Source organism: Pholcus phalangioides, unplaced genomic scaffold, assembly GCF_987345545.1.
Source record: "Pholcus phalangioides strain wild (caught in Gottingen) unplaced genomic scaffold, Ppha-v1.0 ptg000016l_1, whole genome shotgun sequence".
Classification (NCBI taxonomy): Eukaryota; Metazoa; Arthropoda; class Arachnida; order Araneae; family Pholcidae; genus Pholcus; species Pholcus phalangioides.
The window spans coordinates 249,172-275,806 of record NW_028301609.1 but is presented as its reverse complement, the minus strand read 5'-3'; the positions used below and the strand labels follow the sequence as shown (position 1 = coordinate 275,806).

At 35.2% G+C, this 26,635-nt stretch overlaps 1 protein-coding gene and 1 non-coding gene across 3 annotated transcripts in view; one reads left to right on the top strand and one right to left on the bottom strand.

Annotated features, from left to right (window-relative positions):
• Nucleotides 1-1,372: 1,372 nt before the first annotated feature.
• TRNAS-GGA (transfer RNA serine (anticodon GGA)) lies at nucleotides 1,373-1,446 on the bottom strand. Its single transcript has one exon. It is a non-coding gene; the product is annotated as a tRNA-Ser (tRNA).
• Nucleotides 1,447-5,407: 3,961 nt separating this feature from the next.
• The window catches only part of scat (VPS54 subunit of GARP complex scat), a 37,621-nt gene continuing 16,393 nt past the window's right edge, over nucleotides 5,408-26,635 (top strand). The window contains exons 1-14 of one of the 2 annotated variants that reach the window (XM_089245756.1): nucleotides 5,408-5,764; nucleotides 11,165-11,472; nucleotides 14,453-14,543; nucleotides 15,213-15,247; nucleotides 15,584-15,721; nucleotides 18,086-18,228; nucleotides 18,358-18,457; nucleotides 19,836-19,978; nucleotides 20,146-20,269; nucleotides 20,517-20,624; nucleotides 20,892-20,950; nucleotides 21,634-21,730; nucleotides 21,848-21,951; nucleotides 23,209-23,347. In XM_089245756.1, coding sequence (XP_089101882.1) covers nucleotides 5,521-5,764; nucleotides 11,165-11,472; nucleotides 14,453-14,543; nucleotides 15,213-15,247; nucleotides 15,584-15,721; nucleotides 18,086-18,228; nucleotides 18,358-18,457; nucleotides 19,836-19,978; nucleotides 20,146-20,269; nucleotides 20,517-20,624; nucleotides 20,892-20,950; nucleotides 21,634-21,730; nucleotides 21,848-21,951; nucleotides 23,209-23,347 — 1,833 coding nt within the window. In that variant the 5' untranslated portion in view covers nucleotides 5,408-5,520. The remainder of the gene's footprint in view (nucleotides 5,765-11,164; nucleotides 11,473-14,452; nucleotides 14,544-15,212; nucleotides 15,248-15,583; nucleotides 15,722-18,085; nucleotides 18,229-18,357; nucleotides 18,458-19,835; nucleotides 19,979-20,145; nucleotides 20,270-20,516; nucleotides 20,625-20,891; nucleotides 20,951-21,633; nucleotides 21,731-21,847; nucleotides 21,952-23,208; nucleotides 23,348-26,635) is intronic. The other variant, XM_089245757.1, reaches the window with a different exon arrangement.

Genomic DNA, 26,635 nt, shown 5'->3' with positions numbered 1-26,635 from the left:
ACATTTTTTTTTAACCGAGCACAACTCAGGTCTATCACCATGGGCAAATTTACTACCTAATGAGATGTGCCGGAAGTGTGAGTACGTGTAAATAATAGTCTGAGTGCGTATCGTATTGTGTCTGATTTTTCAGTGCTGCCATCTGTATTTCAGAAGTGAAGTGAGGGAAGTGTAATGATTGAATATTTGTACTGTCTGTAGGCCTGTTGCTCTCTGTGGCGAGACTTTTTAATGTCTTCGAGTCGCATTTGCGCCTCGAAGTTAAGAACCACAGAGTTTCGAAACCATAGATGGCAGCAAATTCGTGACAGGGTATTTTTTACGGCTGGTCAAGGCCGTCCAAAATTTCTATATGTCAACAAACATGGTGGACATGCGTGTTGAACTTGCAATCAGGGAATGATGGAATGTTTACACGCTACCATCGATATAACGAACTCTTCCAAAAAAAAGCACCAGTTGGGAAAAAAACGCCCCAATGGTTGTCCAGATAACCGACAGGACAAAATAATCTATAAATATGCAATACAGCACTGATGTAAATACGGTCAGTATTGACTTAATGTATTCTCTCCCAAAAGACATTTTTCATAGTGGGAAGAATATTTCCTTGATGAACGGTTTGCTGTCATCTAGTTTTTAAGGATAGTACTAGATGTAAGTTTTATTTTCTCTTTCAACATATATGAGATGGCAGCAGCTGTCCTATAATCGGTTTAATTTTTCCGATGCTTTTCAAATTGTAGATAGACACGACACTAATGCTCCGACGGCTGGACCTTCCTCAGCAAGGACATTGGGTTCTTACTCTTTTTCCGTTCAAAATTCCGGAGACGGGGTGCTAAAATGGGTACTGGCCCGGCCGACCGAGTAAATTTTCGTTTTGAGTTGCCATCTTGTTTGGGGGGGGGGGGAGAATTCTGAAGGCTAGACCTGATTTCTGCATAGGAAAGGGGGACATTTGACCACAGCCCCCCCCCCCAAAATTTAAACAACATATCTTTGCTGACTAACGAAATATTTTTTATCCAAAAAGTGAGGCCTCCTCCTGCTTTCATGATGGTCGGGTGGTCATAGTGACGGACCCGCATCGCATTCGAACTCTACTGGCACCACAGTGGTGGTTGGCTGAAGTTGGTTTTCTGTGGTTACCAGTACCGAGAAGCGAATGCGAGCAGATCTTCCCGTTAAAAAGTCTTGCCACATAGAACAGCAGGCCTGCAAACGATACAATTAAATATTCAACCATTTACTTCACTTCTGATATATAGATGACAGTATACAAGGATGACGTCACTCTCCGCTACCATATACGAAGGTTTTAACAACTGGATGTTGCGAAGATATATTTTGGAAAGAGAGAAAATTCAACTGCCCCTGCGGGGAATCGAACCCATGTTCTTTCACTTTCCGGGTGAACGCCCTAGACCACTAGACTACAGAGGCACCGAATCTCTCAATCTTTCCTTGGAGCTCGTGTGGGTTCGATTCCCCGCAGGGGCAGTTGAATTTTCTCTCTTTCCAAAATATATCTTCGCAACATCCAGTTGTTAAAACCTTCGTATATAGATGACAGCGCTGAAAAATCAGACACAACACTAAATACCCCTTCAGACTGTTAGTTACACACACTTCCAGCACGACTCACTAGGTAGTAAATTGTTGCCTTTGGCGATGGACCCAAGTTGTGTTCGGTTTGAAAGAGATGCCTCCCAATGTCATTTTGCTCATTCTCTCCCCACCCCCCTGCTGAAATGGTCACTAGTTTCCAGGTTTCAAAAGGTTAACAGTCGGGGCAGTGATTCTAATATGCCCAGGATCCTCCTGGGCAACTAACGGTACGGCTGCACTTGCTTGCCCTCTCATGATTAATGAAGTTTATCTATTCCGGACCAGCTAAAAAAGACCATAACAATCACACACAACAGAGGATCATAACAAGACCCATGGGCCGATGATGCTCTTACCAGACAACCCTGGCTACGAGCTGGGGTGGCAAATTTGAGGAATCAGTGGTCAAGAAAATTAGAATAAAATTGGGTGAAAGCCGACAGTAGACAAAACTGTAACCCCCCCCCCCCTTCCTCACACCGCCTGGGATATTTACCACAGCCACTCTTGAATCTGCATTATTTTGGTCTAACTAACATGATGCTCATTTCCCTCCACCCGCAACATGCACTTACGAGGTGTCAATTTAGACCCTACAAAAGCCAAAAAGGCCCTTGTGAAAGGTTAAAACGGAACTGACCCCCAATATTAATTACTTGACCACCAAGCCATGGTTTGAAAATATGAGATTGTTATTTTCTAAACAGAATACAGAATGAACCGAGCACGTCCAGGCTCTATCGCTATTGCAATTTAAGCACAGTGGTTTTAAGACCGTGGACGTGCCGGGAAAACCTACTGGTGTATCAGCCAAGCGAAGCCACCCCAACCCCCCAGGGCGCCCCTCGCCAACTCTCTCGTCACCCTGCCTCCTTCACATTCCCAACCCAACAGTACCCCAGCATCACCAGGACGTTCGCGCCCCCAACCCCAACTAAACATCCTCAGCCAAGTCCCACAACAGCCGCCACCCGACCACCCAAAAACCCACATCACTCCCCATGACCGTATTTTCTAAACATAACACGTGCATCATCGTATCGCAAAACATTACGCAGTGGAACCTCCCTTAACGGACACTTTTTTGACACCCGGTTGAGTGGAATAGGGAGTTCTGATTTAATGCATTTCACTCCCCGTTAGCGTTCAGTAAAATCAGACAAACTAGTAAAATTTTTTTTTTAAACTCCATTTTGTGAATCTTTGTTCATAAATCGGGAATTTATCATATTCAACGGTGATTATGTATAACCCCAAGCTCGTATTGGTAAGTATGATAAAATCCGTCAATTAATTACTTGATTAACTGAACATAATTATGGTCCAGGATATGGTAATTAATTTAATTGAATTTTTATTGCAAAATATGTGTAGTGCTCGTATCATGTACGGGAAAGAAATAATTAATTGGTTTAAAATGAATAGAAGAAAAGCTATAAATTTTTCTAGACTTTCCAACTTTATTTGGGCATTGTGCACAATCGCCGGTAAAGTGATAAATGTAGTGATAAATAAATTCACTGAAACTTTCTTTATCGGGACGATTGATGATTATACATGTTATATCACTTTTACACACAATGACATATACATAGGAACCAATCGCGACCGAAGCCAAACGTCTTATATATGTGAAAGTCGTATAAACGAGGTTCTATTGCATATCTTACCTTCCTAATAGCGGACACTCCCCGTTAGCGGCGGAGTTTTGGTCCCAAGGATGTCCGTTATTGAGCTGTTCTTCTGTAGATATTATTTGGTTAAATTGATTGGTTAAAAAGATACGAGAAATAAAGTAATCAAACACAAATCATGTATTCATTCCACACCCCTCCTCCCTGTTCGGGAGACTGGCAACGTCTTATCTTGGAGGGTCCCCCGACGAGAGAATCTTGGTTTTTCCATTACAAATTATAATTTATTAGGACGGGGAAAAACCACTGTTCTGAGAATATGTCAAATATCGATGCCCCGGCCGAGACTGTTTTTCGCATGGGCAAACAGGTCACGTACACAGTCTACAAATTTTCAGGGCCCCAAAAAATTCACTGATTTTTATATCATAGGCACGGGGTCCCCACGCCTCTACCTAAAAAACACCACATAGAAAGAACACTACAAGAGGCCTCGAAAATTCATATTTGCCCAGGGCTCGAACTTATGAGAAGTAGGCCCTGGGTCACGGTTCCAGGATGTGGGGGGGGGGGTCTTGAGAGCATTATATAATATTTTATTATAAACATACCTTTTTTCCCCCTCAAGATACGGTGATCACGAACAATGAAGCTTATTAATAACGAGACAATAATTTAATCTAATTAATAAACTAACGCGAATCCACTGAGTGTTCACTACGACAAAGTAACAAAATGACAGGTTTCATTTAAATTGACAGAAGTTCACGAACGTAAATAATGATTTGTCGTCTGCTCAATCAAAACCGGAAAATATAAATATCCGAACAAGGAACAGGACCCAATAATAAAATTTCTGAAGTTTCAATATGGAATTAGTTTAATTTTGACAATCAAATTAATTTCGTTTTCTATTTTAATGTAAAAAAAAAAAAAAAAGAAATTCGATGGCAGTAAAATTTTAAACATTCCGTGATGCACGCATTTGATGTGTGCATTGAATAGACCAATCAAAATTAGAATACTGCCGAGATTTCTGAAAAGAACAAGAAACGATTTGTGATTGTTTGAAAATAATTATGTGTATGACACTGAATCAATGCTTTCGTGACCATTTTGCAGGACATTTTCGTTATTTTCAGTCTGCGATGGTTTGACCATCCTGAAAATTTTAAAATCCCCATGTCCTATTTTCTTAGGCTGACCATAATTCTTCTTGAAAACACATAACATCGTGAATTATCGCCAAAAATGATGCCACAAGTAAGCAAAGTTACCAACTATTGCTAAAATAACTACAAAATCGCCAATGGCGGTAAATAAAGTACTACTTCGAATTGCAGTGGATTAAAATGAATTCAACGAAATAAAAGTTTGAAAACATGACAAATAATTATGTGAGACTTATTATTACTCCTATTTGTGGTAGTAATTACCCTCAGGGCCGTAACTAGGAAGGTGCACCCCCACAGGGCCCACTTGGAAGGAGGCCCAAAAATAGGCCAAAAGGCGCTTAAATTCAAATTCTTGCACAGGGGGGGGGGGCACAGAAATGGCTAACTACGGCGCCTTGATTACCCCGGTATAATTTATGAGTTGGGAAGATAGTTTTAATCCTTGAATTAACAACAAATTTCAAGTTGGCATGTCGAAAATACGTCAATGAACGAGATATTTTTGCATTGCAGCGAGCCACGATCCGGTAAGGAGGGTGTCTTTCCAGCTCGACCCAACCCGCAAGGGTAAAAGGCTTATATCCCCTGGAGGGACAGAGCCTGGGTCGTGACTGGTCTGTCGGTAAGGAGAAGGAGGAGAATATTTTTACAAAAAGTCTAGATGGCCAAAACTACGTGGAAATGGGGGGGGGGGGACGCCAGGTGGATAAGGGATGTATCGTCGCTTTGATCAAAAGGAAAAGAAAGTTGTGTTTCTATGGTGCATTGGTAGCACACTTGTCCGGATTCGATACCGTCTAGAGACAAATAACTTTTCTTTTCTGGGTACAACTCATCATAATAAGCAGAAAGTCTCTTTCCTATCGTCAGAATTTCAGTAATTTTGACAATTTTTTTTCGGCGAGAATCGTAATGTCCCGTGTTCAAAAATTTTCCATCCATGATATATGGTCAGAGTATGATTATTAGTCATGTGAAGTTGGCATCACAGGCAACTCAATGAAGTACAATGTTTACTGAATTGTTGGCAAGTTTGTTTTTAGTTGGATATATGTGAGTGCTCGGAAGTGCGGACTAAATGTGTAAAAGTGTCGTTCCCGATGACGACTTCGCCGGGTGTCGCGACGACTCCGTGGAGACACTGCGTGTTGTGTCTAGATGTTGTGTTCAAAAGCCCTCTTGAATTCAGGACCCACATACGAAGTACACACTGCAAGAAGGAAGGAGGCTCCTACGTGTGTTGTTATGGTATGAACAATGTGTGCAGTTCGTTACCTCTCGAAGGAGTCAGCGAGAAGGACTATGAATTTCATGTTGCGAAACATCATGTTCTGGCTATTTCGGGTGTGTGTGAATGCATGTTTGGCTTGTTCGGTGCTTTCATATTTACATGATTTTGATGGCTCTGCATCGTGGGTATATTCTCAACCCATGACCCGTGCGCCAAATGTGGCCCTCAGAGTCATCTGATGTGGCCCATGACCTCAAACGTAATTTCGTAAGAATTAAATAAGTAGCATATTACCAGATCACTTTAAGTGACCCACAATACTGTTCCGCATCACTTAAGTGGTCCACGGTACATTTGTAGATCATTTGAGTGGTTCATGGCACGTTTACAGACCAATTAAGTGGTCCACAGCAAATTTACAGATCAATTAAGTGACCCGGTAGCTGTTTCAGATCACTTTTAAGTCAGGGGTTCTCAAACTATGCGCCGCCAATCTTTGTCAAGGGGCCTGTGGAGAAGCTGCCTTGACAAAGGTTTTTCGAAGAGATCATTTGTTAAACTGCTCTGGGCAGCCATGGTTAAACATTGATCAGCGGAAAGGGGCACCGCGGGTAGGAAAAGTTTGAGAACCTCTAACTTAAATAGCTTGCGGCACAGTGGTAAGATACTTGTCTTTCCCTATGAATGCTACCATCAAGGTCCATGGGTTTCAATCTGGACAGAGGAACATCACAAACAAGTTCTTTACCTACTGATCTTGGGGTGACCACCAATAGATGGTGCATTTCCCACCTAACTCTACTGGTTGGAAACTGTCGCATGGTGGTATGTGACTGGAGTTAATGTGCTGTAAAGTAGTTACAGATCACTTAAATGGTCAATGGCACATTCTCACTTCAGTGACCTTCAGCATATTTACATATCACATGATCATCACTTCAGTGACCTTCAGCATATTTACATATCACATGATCATCACTTGAGTGGCCTGCAACACTGTTCCAGATCACTTAACTGACCCACAGCACATTTGCAAATCACTTATGTGACTCTCGACACTCTTTCGAACCAAGCGAGTGGCTAACACTCTTTGAAAGGTTGAGCAGGATTGCTCTAAATTGACATGCCTGAATATCAAAACACATACAGCTTTTAAACAAACAGGTTTCTTATCCTTTCTAAATTTTGGGTACAAGGATATTGAGTTCATAGGCCGAGATTTGTGGTGGTTGACCTGATACATTGTTTTTTAACCTTTTATTTCACCTATGGCCATTTCAACCATATTTTTTTCTCATGGCTCCACCCCCAACCTTATATAGCAGCAAAGATATTTTCATGGTTTTGCCGCCTTCCTCTTTCTCCTATTCTAGTTTAATTTTATTGACTACCTATTTCCCGAACTTGTCACCTGGGTTTTAGTGAGCTTCTTTCTTATGGAAGTTCTATGCAGAGCTGTGTCACTTAACACATACCCGCTCTCAATCCCGTCCCGCATTAGTGCAAGTCCTCATGATAAATTAACATCGAAATCACATTTTGCTCATATAGGGCAACACTCCTTGACTATAGTTTTTTGATTCAATATTGATCCCCCACAAAATTATGGACTGACAAGGGTCCAACTTGAAGTCCTTGGACAGTTCTTGAATTTTTTTGTTTTTTCACATAATTCACTATACAGGGGCTTGTGAAAAATATTGTCTGGGCCCCCCCTCCAAAAAATCCCACCTTAGGGGCCCTGCTATAGGATGTGGGGCCATACATTTTTAACTTGAAACTTGTTTTTGAGGATAGCAAAATAAGACCATCTTGACCATAAGTATTTAAGCGATAAAAAACTTATTAAGAGAACCTGTACCTGATATAATGCAAAGGATTCTGGGACTGGAGAACAATAAGTACTGCGCTGTGCAGGGTCACTAGTGTTGTGAATACTGTCAGTCACAAGACTGTACAGTTGCCACTGTACTGTCACGTGGTCATAGCAACAAACTAAGAATCGTGTAGAGCCATAGACTTAGGTTTAAATCCCACCGGCGGCACATTGGTGGTTGACTGAAGTTGGTTTTCTGCGAGTCCCAACTTCGAAGTGTGAATACAAGCCGATCGATTTGTTGAAAACTCTCACCACAAAGAGCAACAGACTTTAATCAAATTTTTGACATTCGTTATGCAAGTGCTGGGAAGACACTACATTAAGTCTTTCCAGCACTTACAGTTATACAAAGGATTATGGGAAAAGGAGGTATGAACCCCCATAAATCCACTAAAAAAAAAAAGAGGGCATAATTTTTGTTTAAAATTTTGCTGATTATAAAAATGTGGACCAAAGCATGACAAATTAATGAAATATTTTGATGCCAGCAAAATAATTTCAGGACCCAAGCATTTTTTTTTCTTTGGAAAAACTATTTTTCCAGCACTTATCAACCTCTTATGTTGATAGACATGCTGACATAAATTCTAATAATATGGTCAAATCCTGTTATAATGAACTCCAAGAGACCGAAGAAATTTTGTAATAATAAAATTTTGTAATAATGAAATTTTGTTATAAAGGAATTCAAGGTTGTTTTTACATTGTTCCTATGTAAACTTATCTATGCAATTGGAAAAGTCAGTGGCAGCTTATGTTCGGATATTTCGGGGGGGGGGGGGGACACAAATTTCCAGAAATATACCCCCATCAATCAGTGATAATATGTAGTCAAGTACATGGAGGACCGTAACTAGGATTTTTGCAACCCGGAGCAATCATGATTTTGCTGCCCCCCCCCCCCCCAATTTGAATTTCGATAATTTTATATAATGGTGTTCTTTGTTTCCCCCCCCCCCCTACAACTTGCTGCCCCTAAATTTTTCCACACTGGGCAGTCACTCTCTTTGCCCCACCTCTAGTTCGGCCCTGATTACATGTACTATATACAATAAGTAAAGTATTGTACTATATTCAATAAGTATTGTACTATGTTTAATAATTGTATTCGTTAAAATGGGAATTGGCTATATTGCATTATCCTCATAATCCATTGCTCGTGAAAAATTTTAGGGAACCAATACCAGTTTTTGGTTGCCATGGCCGCCACTGTGGTGGCCGAGTGGTTTTAGTGACAGACTCGCATTGTGAGGACCAAGGTTTGAGCTCCACTGTCGTTGCAATGGTGGTCGGCTGCAGTTGAGTTTCTGTGGTTCCAACTTACAGGCGCTAAATGCATGCCGATCTTGCCTTTAGGGCCGTTCAAGTATTACGTAAGCAAATTTTCAGCCATTTTTGACCCCTTTCCCTCCCCCCTTGTCAGCAAAAGTCAGTAAAACTCCGACCCCCCCCCCCCCCCATTATCAGCAAAATTTCATCATCAGCTCTGCCCCTCTGAATCCTAATGCATATTGGTGGGATCAGAGACGTACACGGTGGGGGTACTGTGGTACACGGACCGTGCATAGGGGGACTCGTGCCCCCCTCCCACGATCAAAAATGTATTTTTTTTAATTGAATTTCGAAAGAAAATACCTTTGCATGATATTATAATCAATTTCTGTTAATTTCAATGTTATTTAAAGGCTATGAACTCAAAATTTATCTTTAATAAATTCATTGTGACCCACCCTCTAAGCCATATAATGATAAATCGCATAAAGGCCCTTGGCCTGCAGACCAAATATGGCCCTGGGGTGCTATCTGAAATGAACCAGGCGACACATCTACAGATCGCTTAAGTGTCACGTGGTACAATTCCAGAACATTTAAGCGGCCCATGGCACATTTTCAGAACACTTAAGCAATCCGAGACACATTTAGAGATCCCTTGAGTGACATGTGACGTAGTTTTAGAGCGCTTAACTGGCCCCAGTGCGGTTCTACATCACTCATGTTACCTGCGGCACATTCTCAGATTATTTAAGTGATCCGCTGCATATAATTACGGATCACTTGAGTGATGCGTTGCACAGTTCTAGAGCACTTAAGCGGCCCAGACACATTTCCAGATCATTTGTATCCACGAAAAATTTAGAGATCACTAAAGTGGCTCTGTAGGGCACTTATCAATAGGGGGATGTCACTTCAAGTGCCCACAAACTATCAAAATGTTTTCTCGTTTTTGGCACACCGAGTAAGATGCTATTAAAAATATTTCATATTTTCATAAAGGGTGGTTGATGACATAAGCATTATCCAAACCCCCTCCCCCCCCCCCATCGATGATGACGTAATACTTGAATGGCCCCTTTAAGAAAAGTCTCGCCACAGAAAGCAACAGGCCTACAAAGGTACAATCATTGTACTTCAGTCATAGTTGGAGAAATTGATGGTAGATGGCAGCACTGCACATAACAAGCATGGTACAGAAACAAACTTCACAGTTGGTTCACAGCACATACACGCCCATTCCAACATGCACCAAATCCATTAGAAGTTCTGCAGAGGAATATGGATGAAATGCATGTGTGGTTTAGTAGTCGTAGCAGCCACGGTGACCTATATCACCTGGGATTTGTCAACCTTGGATGTGGACCAGTGGTTCGTAACTGGGGGTTCAAGATAGAAAAAAAAAATTACAACATGTTGATTGATTATTTAAAAAAAATTGAAATGACGATAAAAATTGAATTTTTCAATTCTTAAAAAAAAATAAAAAAATAGGAATTGTACCAATATTTTGATGCCTCATCTTCTGACTTCAGCTCTCAAAGATGTCTCATATGAACTTAATGTTGTAAAAACTCGATTAGCAGCATACTTGTTTTACATTTTGGTGGAGAAAAAATACTTACTATTTTTTACATTTTTTTTGATATTTCGAAAAAAAAGATTCATTCAATAGCTCGTCACGTATTGATTCCATCCTCAACAACTACAAATTGATCTTTCTTTGACACTTGATTGAAATTTTTGAAGAAAGATCAATTTATAGTTGTTGAGGCTGGAATGAATAAGTGATGAGCTATTGAATGGATCTTTTTTTTTCCAAATCTCAAAAACATGTAAAAAAATACTTAAAGTTCTTTAAGTTTTGTTTTTGAATTAATTTTCAAAAATAAAAAGGACAAAATTAAATATTAGCCATAGCCGAAAAGACAGTAAACAATAAGTAAAAGAATTTATAGAAATTAATTATTGAATAATTAGTGTAATCAATTACAAAAAGAAAAAAACAGATTTTTTTTTTAACTTGTGTGTTTAAAGATGTGTTATCCAAGAGGGTGCGAGAAGGTAAATCTTATTGCACTGGGGTTGTGAAAGGTAAAAAGTTTAAGAACCACTGATGCAGATGATGAAAGTGATGAGGCAAAGTCGCTAGTGCATATTGACAATGAACAAACTGATTCCATTGAGCTTCACAATGAAGTTGCAAAGTGAAAAATGATTGAATCATCTATGTGCCTACTATAACTTGTATTTGATTATTATCAGTTCAGTACTAGACCTTTGAATTGATGTATATTTGATCAACTGGTGATTTTTTTTTTAAACTAAAAAAAGCAATTTCCCCCCCCCCCCCCCTACATAGATGAAGAAAAGAAAGTAGACAAAGATGATTTTGTGGAGAACTTATGCCAGAAATATCAACATATTCTCGCAGCTAGTCCGGGTGTTCAACCCAATGTTGTAGAAGATCAGTATAAGTGGACTGTGTATGACAGTACCCAGAATTTGCCGCCTGTTCTGAACGATCCTGGACGCACAAAACGAGAAGGAGACCTTTTTACAAAGACATGGGGTGACAAATTTGTTGAGAGTTTTCCTATACCTGTCTGCCCTAATATTCCACAAATAGGTTATTGCCACTTTGAAGGATATATTAGGCAAGCCAGAAAGGTATGTTCGATTTTATTTATTTTTACCTCTAGTGAGTTTTTTTGTAAAGAACAAAACATATTAATGGTTTATTAACATACAATACACACAGCCCAGCTTCGTTTCAGTAGATCTTTCTTGTCCCTATGAAATGCATTATGATTGGACTGAACTGTGCCCGACATTAACACAATTCACCATTGTCAAATTCAAGAATTTCAGCATTGGGAGCTTGAATTTAGCTACAATGCAGGCAAAGCATCCAGGAAAATTTGGTCCGATGAAGAGTTTGAGTGGAGGTATTGTTGGTTATGACACACTCACCAGATGGTTCTTGAAATTTCATCCTGTAACAAAAACATTGAAGGCTGAAATCCATAGACTATAGCCCCGTTTACATGGGAAATGGAAAATCTGGTTTCTTTCACTCTACAATAGGCAAAAATTGCAAAGGATTATGAGAAAGGGGTATACACTGCAAAAATCCTCATAGAAGAGGGTGTGAATATTACCTTCTCTTTTCCTACAAAGGGGAAATAGTCATCAAGCGGGTTTCAGAACTCCTAATACTACCGCAATAGTGCACATGTGAACAGGGCTTATGAGTCTTTAAGCCTGGTCATAGAGGTAAACCTAAGTTGCAGTCAGAGCTTATTTAAGCAAGGGTAGCATCTCGCGAACCAGTGTGGTTTGTCACCTCCACAACCTCTGTGAAAAGTCATATTGTCAAACAAACTACTGAAATATTGCAAAACCTTTGAATCATTTTAAGAGATGTTATGTAGATATTGTTACTATGTATCAAGGATTATTTTTTCTGTTTCACGGACTTTTTGCACGGTCACAGACCTTTTTACAAAATTGTTTCCAGTGCACAGCAATGTAAAAAAGGTAAGTTAATTTTTTTCAGTTCCAATCTCTTAGACCCTCTGAAATCTCTGAGGTTGGGAAACCTAGTTAACCCTTACCTGGCATTGTAAAAATTCTGTGTGTAACTGGCATTGCAGTGCCATTTTGACCCCAGCAAGTATTAATGCATTTAAAAAAATCAACAAAAAAAGTTTTCATAAAAACAATGGGTTTTTTTTACATGACTGCATTCATCTATTAATTTATTCACTAAATAATTTTTCAATTTTCTTTAATCATTTCCTCAAAACGATCTTTTACTGAGACACACATTCGAAAGAAATGGAGGGATTCGTCACTTTTTTTTGTAATTTTTTTAAAATTACATATTAAATTATAAAACACCATTTTCATGATGAAAAAAATTAACAGATATGTTCAAAATATACTCAGAAAATGAAATTTACAAATTCAGATAACATTTTCACAAGCACCAAAGTCTTATTTAAAGTTGAAAATTTCAGTCCCCCTTGCAAACACCACATGTTGATCGAGATTTTACATACGATTCATTAACAACGCTATCCTCCTATCGCTTTTATAAATCTTTTGAAAGTCCCATTTACATGTGCAATATTGCTGTGGCATTGGAAGTTCTGGCACCCGCTTGATGACTTTTTTGTAGGGAAAGAGGAGTGAAGAAAGAGGCAGAAATATTTACACCCTATTTTATGTGGATTTTCATGGTACATACTCCTTTCCCATAATCCTTACGGATTTTTCCCTATTGTGGACTGATGGAAACTGCATTTTTCATTTCCCATGTAAACGGTGCTATAGTTTAATCCCTGACTTTACAGTTATGGCTGATAATTGATTAAAATTTTTATTGGTTCATCAAAAATTTTAATTGATTAATCAACTAATTAATCAAATTTAAATAGATTATTTTTGATTTCTAACCATTTATAACAAACTTAGTATTGGTAACTACATAATATCAATTGATTGCTATAGAAAAATATATTTTATTCATTTCAGACTCCTATTTTCTAGATGTAAGCAAATACAGGAATAGATTAGGAAATTCTGGCCATTCACTTGAAGCTATTTAATATGCTTAACATGTCAACCTTGGAATTTCTTGATTCGGATCTTGTAATTTTCTTTAAAAAATAACTTATTTTAGTTTAATCACTGATTTCTAAAACCACTCTCGATCTTCATACTAGCTATTTCTTGTTTCCCCCAGAAACTGTAGGAAATATCTAAGTGGGGGGGGGGGGGGGTTGTCCCTATTGGGACTGATGCTTTGGAACTGAAATAAATCCTCACCATTTTTCAATGAATCCACCTGTAGATATTTCCCAATGAGGAAAAATTTCATAATTTTTGACTCAAGATTATTTAAATGGTCTCTTATCTAAAATATTATGGGAACATAATTTAAGATGCCTAAATTGGTTCCGTCAAATAAATCAAGTTAATTTACAAATTTTTATTGGATTAATCTAGTCAAAAGAAGAGTTTTTTATTGGATTAATTGAGTCGATTAAGTAAACTCAAATTTACAACTGTGATTAAAACAGTTGATCGGTTAATTCACCCTATTAATCAGACCATCCCTTAGTTATAATAGATTTGTCCATCTATGTTTTAAATGTTACGCTAGTTGTATGAAAGTTCTCACCAATCATGAAACTCTGTATAGGTACTTTCTTCTTCCTCCATTTTTTCCAGGATGAAAACAAAAAAAATCAATGTCAGTTCTGGGCTATTATGCTAATAAAACTAGAAAACATTGTCTATATCACCTCTATTCCATCCGGAAAAGAATACTTGAGATTAGCAGTGCAAAAGTTAAATATCAAATACATAGTTCCAGAACTTCTGTTATCAGCTATGGGATCTGGTAAAAAAAAATATTGTAGGGAACTTTCATGGGACAATTTTTGACAATTTCTCATGTTGCTAGTATTTTCGTAAACAGTTTTTTTTCTTGAAATGCAACCATCTTATTTTATTGCAGCAGAAAATAATTTTTTCAGGGTGTATTCTTCATTGGATTGCTTTTCTCAGGTCATTTAGTGCTATTTATTGCCATCGCTTTTATAGAGAGATGAGAAACTAACATGTCATTCATTTTCTAAAGCGCATGAAACAAAATGAAAGGAAAGCATCATTTAGAAGGCATTCCGACTCGAGAGGGGACATTGGACAGTCTATGTTGACAGTAGGAACAGGTGATGTGATAATGTTTGTTCAACTTTCATAATTTTTTCTGACAACATAGTATGAGATAGATGTTTGGCAAAAAAAGTTTTTCTTTCTGTTTCTCTGTTCGAAATGAGAGGAGAAAATAAAAACTATGTACATGATAATTTATATAAATAAAGCTATCTTAATTTTTCCAGGAGACTGTTTGAAAAAAAAAGAGCAAACTAAAATATGGGAAAAAATATGTTTATTATAATTCTTATAAAACATTCTTATAATGCCTATTTGCATAGGTTATACCAATTAAGTAACTTATACATTTTTTTAGTGATCAATGCCTAGGAGACAATATTCATTAATTTTCTTTGATATTCACTTTTTTCTGAACAAAATAGCATGCAGAGCACATGCACATTCAGGAACTTTGTAGGTTACAATTTTGATACAGCGGTGGGGGAGGTAAAACTATATAGTAAATCACTTTTATAGTGGGGAACAGCAATGATCGATAGGATTGTGGAACGTTAAAAAAATACAGATCTTTTATAAGGTTTTGAAATCTCACTATTTATCTGTCTTTTTTTCCTACTTTTCTAGAAACCATTAAGGCTTTCATTTGAGTGCATATGTTTGTTGTTATATGTGCAATGAATAAACTGTATTGTGCTTGAATTGAAGTTAATTTCAAATTCCAGGTGAAATTCTCCAGGAAATCCAGGATGTGCCAAAGGTGTGTTTTTTCCCCAACATTTATTTCAAGTTTTTAATTTTGAAAAATAAATATGTGATCAAATCTCCAGTTTTACGAGTAAAGCTATCAGTCCAAATTTAGTAAATTTTGGCCCAACTGTATGTTTATAAACATTATGTATTATTCATTATAGAGAAAATGTTCATTCTGGAAAAAAAGAGTGAAGATTGTAAAAAAAATTGTAATTGTAAGAAAAAGATTTTTTGTACAATAATTTTAGCCCACGATAATTTTCTGACATTAAAATAGTATGTATTATAAAATATTTAATATTCTGCTTATAATGATTTAAAAAATATTTTTTCTTCATATCAGATATTTATGCAAGCAGACTTCAGTTTGGAAAATCCAGAAGTATTCAACACTGTTCTCCCATGGTCACAACTTTATGGTCATCTTTCAACTGGTAGAAGCACTTCACCTAGAAATTCTGTGAAACTTTTGCAAGAAAAGGTATTGAAAATCTGCAAACATCACTTTGTATCCTAGAGATTACAGGAAATATGTATGATAATAATTTATGCGGATTAATGTTATTATCAAGACTTCTACATTGTGTAAAGTAGTGACCACAACTCTGCTATTGTGAAGATTAATGAGTCATCAAATTGTTTGCTTATTAAAATTTTTTTAAATAATGACTAATTCACAAGAAATATTAATTACTAGTGTGTGGATGCACAAACTTTTCTGCTTGTGGACAATTTTTTTTTGCCCAGAAATTTCTTTATAGGCCAAGTGCTGAATTACTCCTTCATTAGCCAAATATGGAATAAAAATAATGATGAAATCAAAATTAGACATAGGTAATTTCTTTTATTGGTATGGAGGGAGGTCTTCATGTACATCAATCAATATTCATAGTTTCCCTTTTTTTGTGTACATATTTGACTCAATATGAAGTATAAAATTTTTTACCTTTTATCAAATTTTTTTTGTAAATTTGCTTTGCAAGTTGCATAAAATTATTGATTGCACATAATTGGCCAGCTGGCTGGAGCTTGTACACTTATGCTGTAAACATTATGGAGAGAAAAAAATTCATTCCCGAGAATAATTTTTGTCCTCAACGATGGTCATGACACTCTGCACAAAATGCACCTCACAATGCATTTGGTTACATTGAATGTTTCACACAAATTATGTATGAAGTGTGAACTTCATACATAAATACAAAATACCCAACAAGGTGGCTCAAAAAAGATGGCCACAAAAATATGGATGTTAAATATAACCAAAATACAGCAACCCAATATAAAAACATGTATCACAAAAGGAAAAACTAATAATTAATACTATATAATACACAAGTTTTGGCTAATTTATTGAAAAATTATTCCCATATATATATATATATATATATATATATATATATATATATATATATATATATATATATATATATATATATATGATTCCTCAATAAGTCTTTAAGAATGACTGCTCATACTTTATTGTGCTGCATTTTAAGCCTCGACTTACAAACATCTTTTTTGCTTATTAAACACCTACTGTTCTTGATTCTTAAACACAAGTTGAATAGTTTGTCTGTGAAAGCTATGATGTGATGAACAGCGTAAACTACTTGTAGGCGAATAAAGTGATTTTGAATATTTCTAAAACAAGTTCCACTTGGTTTAAAGTAATGCAGATATCACACAATATTTGATTTGATTAGATGATATTCAATTTAAATCAATAAAACATATATTAAAATTATTGGCAAATCTTATAAGAGCCTTGGTAAAATACTTTTAAACAAGCAGCATCAGCAAAAAATAAAAATACAAAATTAATTAAATTTAGACCAGTACTACTCTACAAAAATGCAAATACAGTCGAATCCCATTATAATGAACTCCAATAGAAGGGATTAATAAATTTGTTATAAAGGAATTCCAGGTTTTAGCATTGTTCCTATGTAAACTTATCTGGGGGATTAGAAAAGTCTACTAAAACAAGATTTTTGCTATAACAGTATTTGACTGTACAAGGCCACAACAGGCAAAATGCCCAACAAGGTGGCTTAGAAAAAAAGATGCCCATAACAAATATGGATGACACGTATTTCTAACATACAGCCACCCCCAATTAAAAATGCAATTATAAAAACAAAATTATATATACATGAAAAAATATTATATAATGCCCATAAAAGATATTTATGGTTGCCTTGGCAAAAGATCTTTTACAAAACTTGAGCAACACAACCAATAAACATATTCGTTACATTTGCTTGAATGTAACCGTTATACTTGTTGGTTGCATTTTTCAAATTTTATAAAAGAACTTATAAAGCCTTAGATACAGATAAATATATGGATTATAATGCATATTGCACACACACACTTCTGCAATCATACTTGGTATGCTATCAAAAGTATTATGTCATTGCATTCATGTGAATGAATCAAAGACAATTTATAGTTAATTTTTATTTTGCCATTTGTAGATGCTCCTAATATAGTTCCCACACATATAAATTCACTGGTTAATAAAATAAGCCATTTTATAAAATCAAATCAGTCATGTAGTAAAATTTCCATTTTATAAAATCAATACGGCTTTAAAAAATCAAAAACATTTTTGAAATAAATTTCATATAAAAGGATTGTGTGAAACTTGAAATGAAATTCAACTGCGAATCATTTGATCTTATTTTTGGAATTTGAACTTTGTTTGTAATTTATAAAAAAATTATTAAAGAAATCATTTTTATCTCTGAGTATTTATGAGTGTAAAAAATATAATGATGATCGGGGGTTGAAACTTTGTTTTGACATTGCTTTTTAAAAATTCAGTTTTGCTTTTCTGCAGATGAGCCATTACTTAGATGTTGTTGAAGTGCAGATAGCAAAACAAATTTCCTTGCGATCAGAGGCGTTCTTCCATGCTATGACATCACATGATGCTCTCATGGACCAACTAACTCATGTAATTCATTGTGTTTGTTCTTTGAGGTATGACCTGAGGTATCATGTTTATATGACTTACGAAACATTATTTGAGACATAATTTTATGTAATATTAACTTTATCTTGTTTTTATATAAATTATATATTTTTTCCTGCAATCCATCCTGATTACAGAGATCGTATCAACAAAATTGAAGATGTGATTGTAAAAACTCCTATGGAAGTTCTCAGGTTGAAAGTGCGACAAGGAAACTATATTCAACTGTATAATAAAGTGAGTTTTCATTTTAGTTTAGTCACATTTATGGAATAATTTTACATTTCTTTTATGATTGAGCATTTTCTTGCAAGGAAAACTAGAGTTCATTCTGCTATCTCATCATATAATTTCAGTCAACATTTTTTTCAACATTGCTCAATTAGATAATAGCACTTCCATAGTACACAGTGTCTGAAATTAAAAATAGTGACAACGAGAGAAAACGTTTTTGTTTATTAGAATATGCAACGTTGTTGAATATACACTTCTTGGCAGCATGCATTTGGGAAATTTTAACTGGAAAAAAAAGAAGAAAAAAGAATGGTTCAGTCAATTTTTTAGTCACTGAGTTGTATGAAAGTGTTGCTGTGTCATCTATTCAGCGATGTTGGAAAAAAAACAGCTTTGCATGTTTTTCCTTATTTCCATGTATCACAGATTACATTATGTATAATAGTTTTGAAAATATAAATGTTTAAAATCTTATCATTTGTACAAACCCTGCATACAGTGGAAACTGGTATAAGACAGTCACTGTATGAGATGAAAATATGTTTGAGTGGAATCAAACATAGTCCCATCGATGATTACTGCCTTTATGGAACAGAAACCTGTCTAAAAGGGAATATTATTTCGGTCACTCAATGTTTTGTTTCATACAAGTTCCACTGTAGTGAGAAAAACTTAGTCAAGATTCACATATCATGACTGCTCCCATTTTTAAGTACCTTGCATTCTACATTCCAGCTCTATAAATTGGACAGAAAATTCAATTGTTCTTTTCGACATCGCACTGTCATTTAAAATGGCTGTTGCAGGTTGCAGCATCGTTAAAAATTATTTTTTTCTCTGCAAACACAGATTTATCCGCTTGCATTTTTTAGTTGATCATTAAAGTTGATCACTAGTCATCCTAGGAATTTTTTTAAAATTTGCATTGCATTTTCATGCAAACAACTTGACTTTTCAGAAACATCAAGGTTTTGTAAAACAGGTGATCATGAGGTGAAAATTTTTCATGCTCACAAAATATTGCTGCCCATTTACAGTTTATATTTTTATTTATTATTTGAGGCATAAAATTTTTGTGTGAAAATTATTCATAAATAACATAAAAAGTGCATTAATGTGAAAATCACATTAATCCTGCCACTTTGTAATTTTTGTTATACCTGTTATCATGTTCACATTCAGAGCACATTAACTTGTAAAAAAAATTGTCTTTATTTCTTAAAAGTACATCTAATATTTTTGCAGGCAAGTTGGTGTTTAACACACCTGTATTCAAATCGAGCAGAATGCTCCACTTTGTTGTATTAACACAGAAAATATTGTTGAAAATATGCTGTATATCCATGTTTGTCACAGAGATATTTTATTAACTATTTTGTAGTTGAAATTCATGTCAACAGTACACCAGACACAACCAACCATCCAGCTTCTCTTGAGAACGTCAGAGTTTGTGGGGGCTCTCGATCTTATCTATACCACACAAGAGGTTTTAGTTCAAGAGCTTGCTGGTGTTCACAGTTTTAGGTATCTATTTTTCTTGCAGAGCATTATGCTAGTTTTAATTAGGAAAACAAAATTTTGGAGCAGTTAACTTGAACAAAGTGATTTATATTAAAACTTGACATTCAATTATTTTTTACTAAATATTTCTGTATAATGAATGTTTGATATAAATGTCTCTTTTTCATCAGGTATTTGAGTTCACAGCTGTCAGAAATGGAGAAAGTTATAAGTAAGATGATGCAGACTGATTTCATGCGCTATGTGACATCTGACTTGAACAGACCACCTATGGAAGAAAATGTTATGGAAGAAGTAAGGCATACATTAAGTCTTAAAATACAGTATCCAGTAGTTGTTTGTGAGTCACTATTTTTACTGTATTATTTCAGTCACAACTGCCAAACTTTTTTTCTAAGTAGTATTGAATTTTAAGTAATGTAATATTTGCACAGTATTGAAGTTAAAATTGTTATTTCTCTTTTTTTTTTTCTTTTTTTTTTCATTTTTCTTGCATGATATGTTTTAAAAATCAAAATTTTTTGTCTATTTTTCCCCCCAGGATAAATTAGTATCTATTCTTTTTGGCATGCTTCGGCAAAATAATTATAGCTTTGTTCAAGTGTTCAAAGAGGAGTGCTATACTGCCATTGATGCTGCTGTTAAACAGGTTGGTAACAAAATGCATCAACTAGTGTGTTATTATTGAAATTCATGCAACTTGTCTTAATTTTGATTCTCCAGTTAATTTATTTTATCATTTATAAAATTATATCATCATAAAAAAACTTAAGGATTCACTTTTGAGTGTGCTCTTATGAATTTATTATTTTTATTATTTGTTTTTTCATGTTTTCAATTATTATGTCTCCTAAAATTTAAAATTTCTTAGCTATCGCCCATTATATAAATTTTAAAATATTGTTTTGCCCTCTAGTCAGTCATTGAAGTCATATCAGGAGTAGAAGATGTTGAAGTTGAAAACAACACTGGCAAGTAATAATCAAAATTCTGATTTTTAATTTTTAGATATAAAGATATTTTTTTCCTCTAAAAATTTTGTTTCATTTCTAAATCGAAATCCTCTGAAAAAAGGGGTCGTGAAAAAGGCAGCTGGTTTGACTTGAATTGAAAACCCAGTGGGGGATACAAAAGTATGTCATTTGGAATTGGCTTTAAATTTTGGTTCCAATCTGATTAACTGTTAAAAAATAAAAGGTGATCTGAATATGTTGTATTTGTTTGTAATCAAGCAAACATTGCACTGAAGTTTTAGGCTGATCTCCATGTATATTTGCATTTTTAAATCTGTGATTAAGCTACATCTAAAGGGCACTAGACACTCGGCTAATTTTCTTTCAAGTTACCATTGGTTGAAATCATTTTTAGGTTTTTGACCTCTGTCAAGTTGTTTGAAACAGTTACATTGGAATTATGTTCTTTCTTAGTTTGACCAAGTGTGAAGTTGGCATAAATGCTTCCGATTAAGTATGCTGTTTATGAGAAAAATAGAGTTGTATACAAATTTTTTTATGGATTTTCAATATTTTATCAAACTCTTATCTACATTAAATCTTATCTTACTCATCTATTCTAGTAAATAGAGTCTGGGATAAATGCAATGTTATAGAAAATTTATTTTAAGCATGCTTAATGATCTGCTCTAATGTTCTTTTTAGTTTGGCAGAGCAGCTTCGTCCTTTGAATTACATGAAATGGCTAGATACTTTTCAGCTGGTTTCAAAAAGTCTGTGTTTTCTTTTGCGCAGAATTCAGGTAGAAACTTGAATTATTTCATCTTAATAAAACGTGAAGTTTATCTCTATGCTCAATCTTTTTTTTCACCCCATCTATTTTTATGCATAAAATTGTGGCTCAATCTTTGTTTCCCAGGCAATGTTCATAGTCATGGAATATACAACACAAGTAGCTGCTGGGATCGGTATAAAGTCGTCAGCTTCAGAAAATTCCAATCAGGGAAGAGCCTTACAATTGCTGTATGTTCGTTTGTTTTTTTTTTTTGAATATGAACTTAAATATTAATTATGAGTAGTAAATGTAATGTCATAGCTGCCAAGTCTCCCAAATTTTCGCTTGATCTCTCAACCTCCCGAAAAGTTCTTAAATCTCCCAAATTTTTACGAAAATCACAAAAAATCTCTAATTGTCCCTAAAAATTCCCTACTTCATTTAAAAAGAATGCCGCTTCTGAAAACAATCCCTAAGGAATTTCTTGTGGGGCAAAAAGTTTTTTACCTTGGTTTTTTTCCCCTTTCGAAATGAGATGTCACACGTCGTAAATGGGGGATAGCGGAAAATATCTGAGTTTTACAAACCCTCTGATGATGATAAGAAAAGTTGTTTGTCTTATCAGGCAGGGAAATAGCTTTGCAGCAAATAGTCCTGGATAATAATTGATCGGTCAAAACTTCCTCTTTTGTTGAAGTTACATACGTGCGATAACAAAACATAAATACTGATAAGCAAAAAACTATTTCATCAATTTTAAAGATACTTATTCCAATGAATCTCTTTTCATCAAACGTTCCAGAAAAAGGCTGAAAAGGCTACAAGTTGTGTTAAGGACATAAACATCTGTCATGGTGGAAAGACTGGCATCATCACCCATGTGAAATCAAAAAAACATCAAGCAAGTGTCACAAAAAGTCACTGTTCTTCAAAAATTTACGCTTTTTTCTTTCATCTTCCGGCGATTTTGGGGTCATTCGCGCAGAATGTTTATTCACATTGTTTCTGATTGAAGACAATATATATATTTATTTTTAGATCACCATTGAAATTTTGGCCTCCAATTTCAGTTGTTTTTTGCATAGGGATTTTATTCCCAAGGGTTTAACTTCCATTTGTGTAAAATCCCTATTTTATTTGACTTCAATTATTATTCTTACTTGGAAAAATCCCTTTTGTATTTATTAGGGAGTGGTTTTACTATAAAATACTGGTCCGCGCAAAAATCTCCCTAATTTTCATTTTTATAAGTTGACAGCTATGCAATGTATTTTTAATTTTGTACCTCCCTTCCATAAATAAATAAATAAATGAAAAAAAAAGGGAAAAAATTTTCTATTTTTATCTTAGGTTTCTTCATTACTATAACGTATAAGGCCATTTGAGGTTGGACATTAGAAACTAGTTCTATCATATGAACATCCACACTTCTTTTTTTTATTCTGTAGAATACTAACAAAAAAATCCCAATGTCTTATATTAAATGATTGAACATATCCTTTCAGTGATGCTGAAGCAGAGGTTATGGTTTCGGAACAAGACTACACCACTTTGATGTCGAACATGAAAGATCTCATATATTCTGTGTGTGATCGTGCTGACGAATGCTGTTCCAAAGTTTTCTCTGCAAAGTCTCATCATGAGGTATGTGTTATGATGATGATGATAATGAATAATTGATTGAAGGGAGAAAATGCGAATATATAGGAATAAGAATGAGGCGAGTCGCTGCAAAAAATCCAAAATTATATATAATACAGTAAAACCTGTCTTCAATGGAGCCTGTATTAAGGGGAAACCTGTTTTTAACAGAAAAAAAATTGTGGTCCCATAATTTTAGTGCCAAAATACACATTAAAAAACCTGTATTAAATGGAACGTGTCTAATGCGGAAATGGAAAGAAAAATTTTACCTTTTTACAGAAAAGTTCACATGAACACTTAGACGGTTTTGAAATTACAGAAGCCAAAATTTCTCATTCTTACCACATTTTCTAACCTATGGCTAAATTCTGATGCTCTATCTTTAGCAAATTCATGAATAAAGATTGCATCACACATCTAAATGTAGTGGTGTATTATCTCACAGGGTTTATTTTTCCCTTCACAAAGAAGCAGCAATAGTAGTGACACGATCATGGTAGGGGCAGGTGGTCGTATAATCCAATAAAGACACCAGCTGTCCCTAAAGGACAAAGACCAATGTACAGACATAGCCATTTACACACTACATTACCTCACAGACATTTTCATTTTCTTTCCCACGAGCACATCTACTGTGTATCTCCCAGTCTTAATATTCAGTAGTTTTTTTTATATATTCACCATTAAGCCCAGTTAATCAAGGTTCTACTGTATAGTAGTAATCTGCGGTTCAAATGGTTCCCTATGGCACTATATAACCACGTGTCCCCAGACGAGAGACTTCCACTTTGGCCAACTGCCAGAACCCAGAATGGAAAATGAGAATTCTAGACTTGGAAAATGAGAATTCTAGACAGCCCTCTGAACTTTCAACGTTTGCAGAGGTTGATTCGATTCCTGGACCGCAACCTACATCTACTCCACAATAAGACACGAGCTGCGGGATCAAGGGGACGGCATTCGCGCTCAGAGGACCCGTCTTACGAGCCAACAAGAGAGGTAACACGGTTACCTATTAAAAAGTATAATTTACGGCCAAGAAGACATGCATCGGTTGTTTCACCGACATCTAATAATCGATACAATTTACGCCCAAGAAGACAAGTGTCAACTGTTTCATCCTTTTCCGGCGGGTGTGAATGAAATGGAGATGCCGTACATATAGACGTCAATTTATATCTTATTACAGCTTGATTGCCGAGATTGTTATATTCTAGATTGGATAAACTCACTTCCAGATTTTATCACATACAAGACAAAAATTATTCTTTGATTATTTATATAAGGACTATTACAATTACGGACTGATTATCTGTGGATGATGCTATATGATCACAATTTGTACGATTATTTATTCCAGATTATTTATTGTATATATGTATATCATTGTTATTTTCACATAAATTAATAAATTTCCGGATACACCCATCCCCCGGGAAAGCTTCGATAACTCTCTGAGATGGGAAGCGGGGTGTGTCCGGTCCTTCAATGTTCAATGTATAGTAGTAACAGATTTATGAAAAATAATCAACTGTATACAGGGCGATTATAATTAAGGTTTTGATTCCAAAACTATACTGTAAGTACTGGTCAGAATGGCTTGAAAATTGGCATGGATACTCCTGAAGCAATGGAAGTTTCTTGTGCAAAATGTGCAAGTAGATGATGCTGTACTTGGTCAGCAGTACAATCTATTTTATGCAACCACATCATTTCGGCGCTTCCACAGCATGAGTGTATGGATAGAACAACTTCTGTCAAGATGCACATTGCAATACCAGCAAAGCAGCTGCTGAAGACCCATTTTGACAATAACAGGATGCAACTTAACCCTTGCAACTTCTGGCTGGGGTACCTCAAAATGTTATGAACACTGGTCAGATTGCAAACTTTGGTGAATTGCAATCTCCAGCACATCTCTTATATGTTAGAAGTTCCTCAGGAATATTAACGTTGGGGCACGTTTGATTTAATAAAGGTGAATTGCAAGCACATCCACATCATGACCATGTCATACTCTGATCTGTTGTTGAACAAGAGTTTTTGTGCTTTCACCTCATAGCCAGAACACGGTGGACAACATATTTAACATTTCTTGAGGAAGTTGTAGTTATTTGTTCAATTACTTCGTTTTTTGTGATGTTTCCATGAATTATGAAATTGTGAAATGCTATAATTAAGGTATCATTCTGCCATGACTGGCTATCGTTTCCATTCTGCGAGCAAATTTCCCACATGTTGGATGATGTCATTAATTTTACATTTTTAAGTATTTTTTCCCCTTTATGAAATAAAATTGAATTTTTTCAGAAATATCCATGTCAATTTCCAATTCATTCTGACAATCGTTCTTTTTTTACAGTGTTTTGAAATCAGAACCTTAGTTATAATCACCCTGTATATCGTAAAACATTGCTAATTAATCTGCATAATTTATACTTCATTAAATACAATATATTCACCTAATTTTTATTACTTTTTGCAAAATAGCTTCCTAATTAAGTATACTGAAAGTAACTGGAGAAAAACCTTTATATATTATATGATTACTAATAACATTAAAAGAATTTTCAAACACACAGTAATCCATTGAGTTAAGCAAAAAATAATTAAATTGCAAAAGTTGGTTTTTGTTAAAATGTAATAAATATTTATTGATTAATTAATATGGGAATAGTTTATTAATGTAATTAACACATTTTATTTCAATAATTATTAGAAGTTTGAATGATTTTTCAGAAATTTTATTGTTTTTAATGTTAATACTATTTGAAATAAAAAAAAACCAGTTTAAAACCAAAAAAACCCGGTTTTTAGGTTTTTCTCGAAAAAAAATGGTTTTTTTACCAACCCTGCTTTTATGTTACTTGTTCAACTAAGTATGCATTTTTCTTGAACGTTACTATATTAAAGGACTTGACAAATCCTAGGTGCCAGACAGACTAGAAAATCGGTACTAGTGCATTAAATATCTGTATATGTGATTGCTAAATTAAAGTCTAAGGAAATGACACAAAATTTTCTAATTTCATTACAGTACATCTTTTAACATGAGAAGTCATTTTTTCCCCAGAGAAGTCAAAAAAAATTATTTAGGACAAATTTTCTTGAACAAAAATTAAGCTTGACTCCTAAGAAATCTGGCTGCTGCCTAACTATTTTTTTGATTTGTCATGTCCTACTGACTATATAAGGCTATTTCCCAAAAAAGACCAGGATGCACACAATTGCAGTGAAGTTCATTTTTATTTATCCTATTCTCCCGCACTTGCAGGTATGCTAGAGAAA